At 56.3% G+C, this 9572-nt stretch overlaps 1 protein-coding gene across 1 annotated transcript in view; it reads right to left on the bottom strand.

The window, feature by feature from the left end:
• Positions 1–244: 244 nt before the first annotated feature.
• PRKD2 (protein kinase D2) overlaps positions 245–9572 on the bottom strand; it is a 33810-nt gene continuing 24482 nt past the window's right edge. Inside the window, exons 12-18 of the mRNA XM_067556791.1 lie at positions 6212–6284; positions 5773–5879; positions 5241–5402; positions 4776–4874; positions 4077–4344; positions 3473–3558; positions 245–3051 (exon numbers count right to left, since the gene is read on the bottom strand). Coding sequence (XP_067412892.1) covers positions 2842–3051; positions 3473–3558; positions 4077–4344; positions 4776–4874; positions 5241–5402; positions 5773–5879; positions 6212–6284 — 1005 coding nt within the window. The 3' untranslated portion in view covers positions 245–2841. The remainder of the gene's footprint in view (positions 3052–3472; positions 3559–4076; positions 4345–4775; positions 4875–5240; positions 5403–5772; positions 5880–6211; positions 6285–9572) is intronic.

The raw sequence follows: 9572 nt of genomic DNA, 5'->3' as shown, positions 1-9572 counted from the left end.
CTGTTCGGGGAGGGAGGTTGGAGAAACAAGAGCAAAGTTCGGCTCTGGCTCAGGACAGCCGGGGTGCCTGGGGTGACAGTCAGAGGCTGATTTTTTGAAGACAGGTGCTATCCTCAGCTGCCATCCCGGGGGTTGAACCGGGGCTCTCCGGAGCTCAAACCAGGAACCTCTCCAGCGAGCAGCCCTGGGGGTGGAGGGCTGTAACCGACGCAGATGCTCTGCAGATTGGCCCAGAGGGACTCGCACAGCCCACCCCAGCCAGCCTTCCTTTGCTTTGCCTTCCTGTCATGGTGCTGCCTCGGTTAGCCTCTGGCCAGGGTCAGTCCAGAGCCATTCAGCAAAGCGCCTCTGCGTGCTTTTACACTTCTTTTTCTCCGTCCAGTGCGGCCTAGTGGATAGAGCGAATGGCAGCGCTGGGGTCTGTTCCCAGTCTGCCACAGGCAAGACACGTCCCCTCACCATGCCTCAGTTTCCCCAGCCATAAAATGGGGGTAACACCGCCCTCCTTGAAAAAGCACTAGGGATTATCGTCATTAGTTGAGAGCCCCAGGAGCCTGCCCCCATGGTCACAAATTCTCCCTCTTCTCTGGCCATCACCCAGAGAGATCTGAACAGGAAAATCAGCAGCCGGGGGCTCATTCCAGCCACGCTTCCCAAAGCAGCCACCAGCCCCCCCCCCCAGAACAGGGCGCAGCTTCACATGCACGACGCAAGGGGGTCGAAGCACTTCCAAACCGACCTCAACTAACAGGGCATTTCATGCAAAGGCGCCATCTCTCTGGTAGCCCTAAAGGTGGGACTGGACACCCTGACCTGGGCTCTGCACACAGACAACCCACCTGAAAGTGACAGAACAAGCAGCCACGCTAGAGGGCTGTTGGGGCCCCCTTTTTAACCCAGAAGCAAACTGGACCCAAGCCCACCAGCTGCAACCGGGAAGGGTTGAGTCATTTTCCAACCCTACCCTTTGCCTGAACCTAACTCAGCGCCACCCCTGTCCTTGCCCATGGGGGGCTGGCCTCCTGCTGTCCAGGCAAGGGTCGATGTGCACTACTCCAGCCAGCCTCCCCGGCGTATCACACAGGAGCTGGGCATGGAGCTGCCGCCACGCCAGCCCCGCAGGCGGGAGAAGAAATGACCCAACATGCAAGGATCCAGTTGTTTTCCTTCCTGAGCCTGGTAGGCAGAGGCTGTCGGGCTCCAGTCCCCACCCTAAAGAGGCACTGCTTTAAAAAACCACAGGGGAGGTAACTAACACCCATCCCTAGCACTGAGCGAGGCTTTCTTCTCAGAGCACTTTGCCAAGCAGGGGCCATATCATTACGCCAAATGTGCAGCTAGGGAAACTGAGGCACAGAGCAGGGACAGGGCTTGCCCGCAGCCAGTGGTAGAAGCAGGACTAGAAGCCATGGCTCCTGAGCAGAACTCTGGGGTGTAGCCAAATCTGGAACTTCAGGAGGTGCTTGCCCAAGCAATGGCTGGGGCTTATCACTGTAGCGGGGCCAGGTTCAATCCTCACTGCGGGGTGATCAAACCCACCCCGTCCATTCCAGCCGGGGGGGGCCATGATTCAGTGGTGGCCCAGGCAGGGGGTCGCACAAGTACAGTTCAGCTCACAGGCAGGCAGCAGAGTCAGTTCATTATTTATTTACACACACCCCCTTCCCAGCATCCACTGGAGGACAGCAGGGATCAGCCTCGTCAGTTGGCCCCTCCCTTGGCCCCGCTATGAACAGGTGTGCATGGGCAAGAGGGCCTGTGATCTCGCAGGCCACATATGGAGCAGGGGCCCCCTGGGGGGGCGGTGTCGGGATCCAGCAGCCTAGGGCTGCTCTCGTCTGGCCGACAGCTTGGGGCCTCGGTTCCAGCGCCAGCTGCAGGGGGGAGAGCCAGGCTGCAGGTGTTTGGGGGGGCAGGGAGGGTCCCTGCATGGGCACCTCTAGCCAGGAGGGGAGAGGCTTGGCTATGTCCGTGCTCCTGAGAATGGAGACCACCCCCTTCATGCCCCCAGAGGCTCTCCCCACCCCCCCTCAAGCCCTTCACCCATAGACCAGGCCTCTAACCATAGCTCCAGCACCCCACAGTCGTAGGACTCCACTTCCACAGGGCCCTGCCACACCCTGCACCCTCTCCCCAGCCCCTAACCACAGCTCTGGGACCCCTCCATCACCCCCAGGCCCTGGACATGCACCTGGGACTCCACCCCCATGCCCCCCACCCCGCTCATGGCACCAGACCCCCACCCACGTCCCTGGGCGTCTGTGCCCATGGGCCAGGCCCCAGCCCTGGGCCTCTCACTCCCTCCTCTTCTGTTCTGGCCCTGTCCTGGGCCGTCCGCCCACGCACCGAGCGACTCAGCAGCTGGGTTCCCGGGGGGGATTTAGGGTCTATTTTCGATCCAGTGTTTCTGATGGGCCCAGCACCTGGGGTTTCCATTGGGGAGGGGCTGGGGTTGGGTCCTAGTTCACCAGAGTTTGTTCCATCTCGGCCCAGCCCCCGCCCAGAGCCTCTCACCCGGCCCCGGGCACCTTCCAGCATCACCCCCTGCGTGAGTCCCTCGCCACGTCGCTGGGCCCCAACAGCCTCTCCTCAGCCCTCGGGGGCCCCTGCTCAGTCACTTGTGGGCAGGGGAGGGTGGGCACGCAGGGGGCTGTTCTTCACACTGCACCAGCCCGCGCCCCAGACGGGGCAAGGGAGCTGTCATGTCCGCTCTGGCACCAGCAGGGGAAACAACATCCCCACAGCACGACAGGGGGGTAGGGGCGTCCTTCGGCCCCCACCCCTAGGCATCCGTCTTGTCCCTCCCCTCCACTGGAGCAGGGGGAGGGGTCTGCTGTCTGCTCACAGGATGCTGACCCTCTCCGTCAGCCCCTGCAGCTCCTGCTCCCCGTCGTCGGAGGGCAGCTCCTGGGGGGCCCGCAGGTGGGCGGGGTAGGGCAGGGTGTGGTCGGCGGCAAACTGCTCCCAGCGGGCGTCGTCGCTATCGTGCGTGATGTAGCGCTCGCCCATCTTGGTCTCCAGCTCCCGGAGGTCCAGCCAGGTCTGGTAATCCTGCAGGGGCAGCAAAGGGTTAACGGGGCCCAGGTGCCTCAGCGCTGCCTCCTGCTGGACGACACCAGACCCGCCACCTCCAGCTGGCTCCACAATCCCTCCTGCTGCTGCAACTCAGGGCAGCGGCTGCCAGAGCTTACTGGGCGCTGGTGGCACGAGAGAGGACACAGCTTGTGCGCTGTGTGTGAGGGGAGTGGGGTCTAGTGGTTAGAGCAGGGGGCTGGTAGCCAGGATTCTTGGGTACCATTCCTGGGTTTTGGGCAAGTCCCATCCCCACTCTGCGCCTGTTTCCCCTCCTCTCCACAGCGCCAGCGACACTCCTCCTGGGCGCTCCCTGAGGTGACGGCTCTGGACATGGGCAGGTCACTCCCGTTATGAGTCTGCAGTGTCTCAGGGAGGCGGCTGGGCCACCCCCACGTACCTGGAGCCAGGGGTGGCTCAGGGATTTGTCCACGCTGTAGCGCTTCCTCATCTTCACCTGGAGCAGGTTATTGATCAGGTCGATGGCTGGAGGGGGCGAAAACGTGGGGGAGTCAAGGAGCAGCCCCGTCTGCCCTGGGGAGAGCCATGGAGTGTGGGGAGAGCGGAGATGGCGCCCCGGCAACACAGGCCTTGCTGGGGGTGCGGTGCTGCAGGGCCAGGGATGTCAGTTGGGGGCTGGCCTCTCGCAGGTAGTGCTGGCCCAAACCACAAGCCCCCTCCCCCATTGGAGCTGGGAGTCTGCAGCCAGCCCTTGGAGTGGCTGGGTCCTGGCACTAGGAGGCAACAAGCACCACCCCTCCCCCCCCCCCAGCCAGAGCACACACTCCGGCCCCCTCCGGGGCAGGGACCTCCAGCCAAGATCTGGGGGGACCAGACGGCAAGTGTGGGTGGGGCTGGAATAGGTGCCTATATCAGAAAAAGCCCCAAATATCAGCACTGTCCGCATAAAATGGGGACATCCGGTCCGAGATCCCCCTCCCCACCCCCCGTCCTGGGCAGGCACCTCCAGCCGAGATCCCCCTCCCCCCACCACAGGCAGGCACCTCCGGCGGAGATCTGGCGCCAGGGGTTTGGCGGGTACATGAAGGCGGCGTTCTGGATCTGATCGTTAATGTCCTCGTCCTCGTTGAACGGGAAGGTGCCGCTCAGGCTGACGTACATGATGACGCCCACGGACCACATGTCCAGTGAGCGATTGTAGCCCTGGTTCAGCAACACTTCGGGGGCCAGGTAGGCCGGCGTGCCCACCACCGAGCGCCGGAACGACTTCTCGCCAATGATGCGGGCAAAGCCGAAGTCACACAGCTTCACCTGGGGGAGGATGGGCGAGCCGGGGACTCAGCAGGGGGCGCTCTCCCCTCGCAGTCAGGGCTGGCCCCAGTGTGGCGCTAGGGGCGCTGTGCTGCGAGGGGGCCAGCAGGGGGCACTCTCCTCCGCTGGCAGGGCTGGCCCCAGTGGGGCATTAGGGGGCACTGTGCTATGGGGGGACAGTAGGGGGCGCTCTCCTCAGCTGGCAGGGCTGGCCCCAGTGCAGTGTTAGGGGGCGCTGGCACGGGCAGGGCTGGCCCCAGTGCTGCTGCAGGAGGGGGTGGGGGACACTCTCCCCAAGAGCCCAGGAGTTGTGGGGATAAGGGGTCTCCACGGGGGGGATGGGAGTGTCACAACTGGGAGAGGGGAAGAGGGGCAAGGGGGTCCCATCTGGGGGAAGGAGGTCCCGGCCGAGGGGTCGGGGGGGGTCTCACCTGGGGGAAGGGCTCGGCCGAGGCCAGAAGCACGTTCTCCGGTTTGAGGTCGCAGTGCACGATGTTCTTGAAGTGCAGATGACGCAGGGCCACCAAGATCTGCCAGGACGGGATGGGTCAGAGGGGCCATGGCTGTCCCAAGAGCTTATGGGGGGGCCCTTTCCCCAGCCACCCAGCCGGGGGTGCTCCCCAGGGGGCTGGTGGGGCACTGGGCGCAGGGAGGAGAGAGGAAGCTGCAGCTCTGAGGCCAGACCCCGTCCGCTGTAGGGGAGGGAGCAGGTGCAGCCAGTTCCCCCTGCTCCAAGGAAAGAGCCGAGGGGGGCAGCAGGGACACACCCAGAGCAGAGCTCATCCCCTCCAGCGGGATGGACAGAGACACGCACCCCTCCCTCCAGTCTGCCCTGACGAACTCTGCCGCCCAGAGGCCCCGGGGATAAGCCGCAGGGTGGGGACAGCAGGTCTCACCTGCGTGATGAGGAATTTGGTGAGCCGCTCCGGCAGCCGGCCCTTCTCCGAGGACAGGATCATCTCCAGCATGTCGCTGTGCAGCTTCTCCATCACCACAAACACCTTCTCGGGCGTCTCGAACATGCACTCCAGGTTCACGATACCTGTGTGGCGCAGGCTCTGGGAGCCAGGAAGAGGAGGGATAAAAGCAGGGAGCGGGCAAGGAATCCCCCCCATCGTCTCCCTGGATCTGGTGACCCCAGGAGTCACCCAGCTCCAAGCAAACCCCAGCCCCATGCACCACCTCGGCCAGTACAGCCGCACCGGAGCAGTCGGTTCAGCCATTGTCTCCCTGCCCTGCTAGGACCTGGGCTGAGACCTCTGCAACTCACTGCAGCGAACGGCAACCTCAGGGCCAGCTCTCAGATGTGCCCCTAAGCCAGCCAGCCCCTAGCCGGGGGGGGAGGGGGAGGAGAGGGGGAGCTTTCTCCAGGGGAGGGGAACAAGGAGCCGAGCACTGTGGCTGTCCATCTGTCCGTCCCCCTCTCACCTGCAGGATGGCCACTTCGTTGCGCAGCTGGCTTTCCTGCTTGGTGGGGAAACGCAGCTTGTCGATCACCTTCACCGCCACGTCCCGGCCCGTCTTACGGTGCTTCCCTGGGGGAGCCGGAAGAGAGCCATTAGGATCCCCTGTCCAAAAAGAGCTGGCACCCTCAAGTGGAGAGAGGCCAGTGTCCCATTCCCCACCCCTCGAGCCAGCCAGTCTCCCCCACCCAAAGCAAGGTTGGACATGGGAGTCTTCTTCCATTTCCCTTCTGAACTGGTCTGCAGCTTCCCTGTGCAGCCATTAAACACCCCCACGTCCCACCCCAGAGGCAGCTGCATCTCAGGGCTGGGTGAGCAATGCCCAAACAAACAGCCTCCGCACCCATCCTAGAGGTTTTCAGTGGCAGGCCCGGCATCACCCCTACCCCCTCCCCCGAACCTACCTCCATAGACAACTCCAAACTGCCCTGAGCCCAGGACCTCATCAGGGAAGATCTGGTACACTGTGGCAATGTCCTGCAACCACACAAAAAAGGAGAGTCATGTTTCCCCGTCCGGTGGGGTGTCCAACACATGAAGGGGCGGGGCACAGAGAAGGCGGGGCATCTACTCATCATTAGCCTGCATTTGGCTACTGGACTTGCATACAATCAATCAATCACTGAAATGTCAGCAGGGGAAGGACGTCAAGAGGTCATGGAGTCCATCCCACTGCGCTGAGGCAGGGCCAAGTAAACCTAGACCAGACCTGACAGGTGTCCGTCCAACCTGTTCTTAAAAGCCACCCATGACAGAGATTCCACAACTCCCCTGGCGAGCCTGGTCCAGAGTGTCACCACCCTCACGGCTAGAAAGATTTTCCTAATATCGAACCTAAATCTCCCTCGCTGCAGATTAAACCTCTTACTTCTTGTCCTACTGTCAATGGACATGGAGGACGACTGATCACACTCAATTCACAGAATATCTGACTGACCACCTGACCAGGATGGTGACTGGGAAAGGCTCAGGTAGATTAGAGGAGCTACAAAAACAGAAAACCCAATAATGACAGGGGATTTCAACTAGCTCCATGTGGACTGGGCACATCACCTCAGGATGGGGTGCAGAGAGAAAATTTCTCGACACCATTAAAGACTGCTTCTTGGAGCAGCTAGTCCACAAGGGCAGAGGGGACTCTTGATTTAATCCTAAATGGAGCCCAGGATCTGGTCCAAAAGGTGAAGGGAACTGAACTGCTCAGTAATGACGACCATCGTGTAATTCAATTTAATATCCTCGTAGGGGGAAAACACCAAAAAAACCACCACAGTAGCATTAAACTTCAAAAAAGGGGAACTACACAAAAATGAAGCTAATGACATGGAAGTTAAAAGAAACAGTCACAAGAATGAAATGCCTGAATGCTGCATGGAAACTTTTTAAAAAATACCATAATAGAGGCTCAAACTACATGTATACCCCAAATAATAAAACAGCAAGAGCAACCAAAAAACCACCCTGGCTAAGTAGCAGAGTAAACAAGGTGGTTAGAGACAAAAAGACATCCTTTAATAATTGGCAGTCAAAACTACTGAGGAAAACAGAAAGGGAGCATACACTCTGAGAAGGCAAGTGTAAAAGGATAATTAGGCTGGCCAAAAAAGAATTTGAAGAGCCACTAGCAAAAGACACAAAAACTAACAACAATTTTTATTTAAGTCCATCAGCAGGAAGCCTGCCAAACAATCAGTGGGGCCACTGGACAATTGAGATGCTAAAAGAGAACTTAAAGAAGATGAGGCCAACTCAGAGAAGCTAAATTAATTCTTTGCATCAGTCTTCACGGCTGCGGGTGTGATGGAGATTCCCACACCTGAGTCATTTTTTTTAGGTGACAAATCTGAGGAATTGTCCCAGATTGAGGTGTCGATAGAGGTGGCTTTGGAACAAATTGATAAAATTATACAGTAATAAGTCACCAGGACCGATAGTATCACTGAAGAGTTCTGGAGGAACTCAAATATGAAATGGCAGAAATATTAACTGTGGTATGTAACCTATCGCTTAAATCAGCCTGTGAACCAGATGACTGGCAGATAGCTAATGTGATGTTGGTTTTTTTTTTTAAAAGGTGAACCCAGCAACTACAGGCCAGTAAAGTATAACTTCAATACCAGACAAATTGGTTGACACTACAGTAAAGAACAGAATTATCAGAAGCATAGATGAACACGGTATGTTGGGGGGAAGAGTCAACCTCCCTTTTTGTAAAGGGAAATCATGCCTCACCAATCTATTAGAATTCTTTGAAGGGGTCAACAAGCATGTAGACAAGGGAGACCCAGTGTACTTAGATGTTCAGAAAGTCTTTGATAAAGTCCCTCATCAAAGGCTCTTAAGCAAAGTAGGCAGTCATGGGATAAGAGGGAAGGGTCCTCTCCTGCATCAGTAACTGGTTTAAGAGATAGGAAACAAAGGGTAGGAATAAATGGTCAGTTTTTTACAGTGGAGAGAGGTAAAGAGTGGTGTTCCCCAGGGATCTGTACTAGGACCAGTGTTGTTCAACATATTCCTAACTGATCTGGAGAAAGGGGTAAACAGTGAGGTGGCAAAACTTGCAAATTATGCAAAACTACTAAAGATGGTAAAATCCAAAGCAGACTGTGAAGTTACAAAAGAATTTCACAAAAAACTGGGTGACTGGGCAGTAAAATGGCAGCTGAAATTCAATGTTGATAAATACAGAGTAATGCATATAATCTCAATTATACATACAAATGATGGGCTGTAAATGAGCTGTTATCACTCAAGAAAGATCTTGGAGTCCCTGTGGATAGTGCTCTGAAAACATTTGCTCAATGTGAAGTGGCAGTCAAAAAAGTGAACAAAACATTAGGAAAGGGGTAGATAAGACAGAAAATATCATAATGCCATTATATAAATCCATGGTACGCCCTCATCTGGAATACTTCGGGCAGTTCTGGTTGCCATATCTCAATAAAGGTATATTAGAACTGGAAAAGGTGCAGAGAAGGGCAACAAAAATGATTAGGGGGATGGAACAGCTTCCAAATGATGAGAGATTAAAAAGACTGGGACTATTCAGCTTGGAAGAGATACAACTAAGGAGGGAGATGACAGAGGTCTATAAACCAGGAATGGTGTGGAGAAAATGAAGAGGAAAGTGTTATTTACCCATTCACATAACACAAGAACCAGGGGTCGCCCGATGAAATGAACAGGCAGCAGGTTTAAAACAAACCTAAGGAAGTGCTTCTTCACACTACACACAGCAACCTGTGAAACTTGGTGCCAGGGGACGTTGCAAAGACAAAAAATAGAACGGAGTTTAAAAAAAAAAAAAAGAATGAGAAGTTCCTGGAAGCTAGGTCCATCAGTGGCTATTAGTCAAGATGGTTAGGGATGCAACTCCATGCTCTAGGAATCCCTAAACCTCTTGACTGCCAGAAGCTGGGCCTGGACAACAGAGGATGGATCACTTGAAAAATTGCCTTGTTCTGTTCACTGCCTTTGAAGCATCTGGCGTCGGCCGCTGTCAGAAGACAGGGTACTGGGCTAGATGGACCATTGGTCTGACCCAATTTGGCCATTCTTATATTATGTATAGTCCTCTTTAAAACAGCCCTTAATATATTTGAAGACTATTACCAGGTCCCCCATCGGTCTTTTCCCAAGAGTAAACATGTCCAGTTTTTTTAACCTTTCTTCCTACGTCAGCCTTTGTAAACCCTTTATCATTTTTGTTACTTTCTTCTGGACTCTCCAGTTTTTCCACATCTTTCCTAAAGTGCGGCGCCCAGA

The sequence above is a fragment of the Emydura macquarii genome, unplaced genomic scaffold, assembly GCF_026122565.2.
Source record: "Emydura macquarii macquarii isolate MOO-44397 ecotype Brisbane River unplaced genomic scaffold, CSIRO-AGI_Emac_v2 contig_1790, whole genome shotgun sequence".
Classification (NCBI taxonomy): domain Eukaryota; kingdom Metazoa; phylum Chordata; order Testudines; family Chelidae; genus Emydura; species Emydura macquarii.
This window is presented reverse-complemented; position numbering and strand designations above follow the sequence as displayed.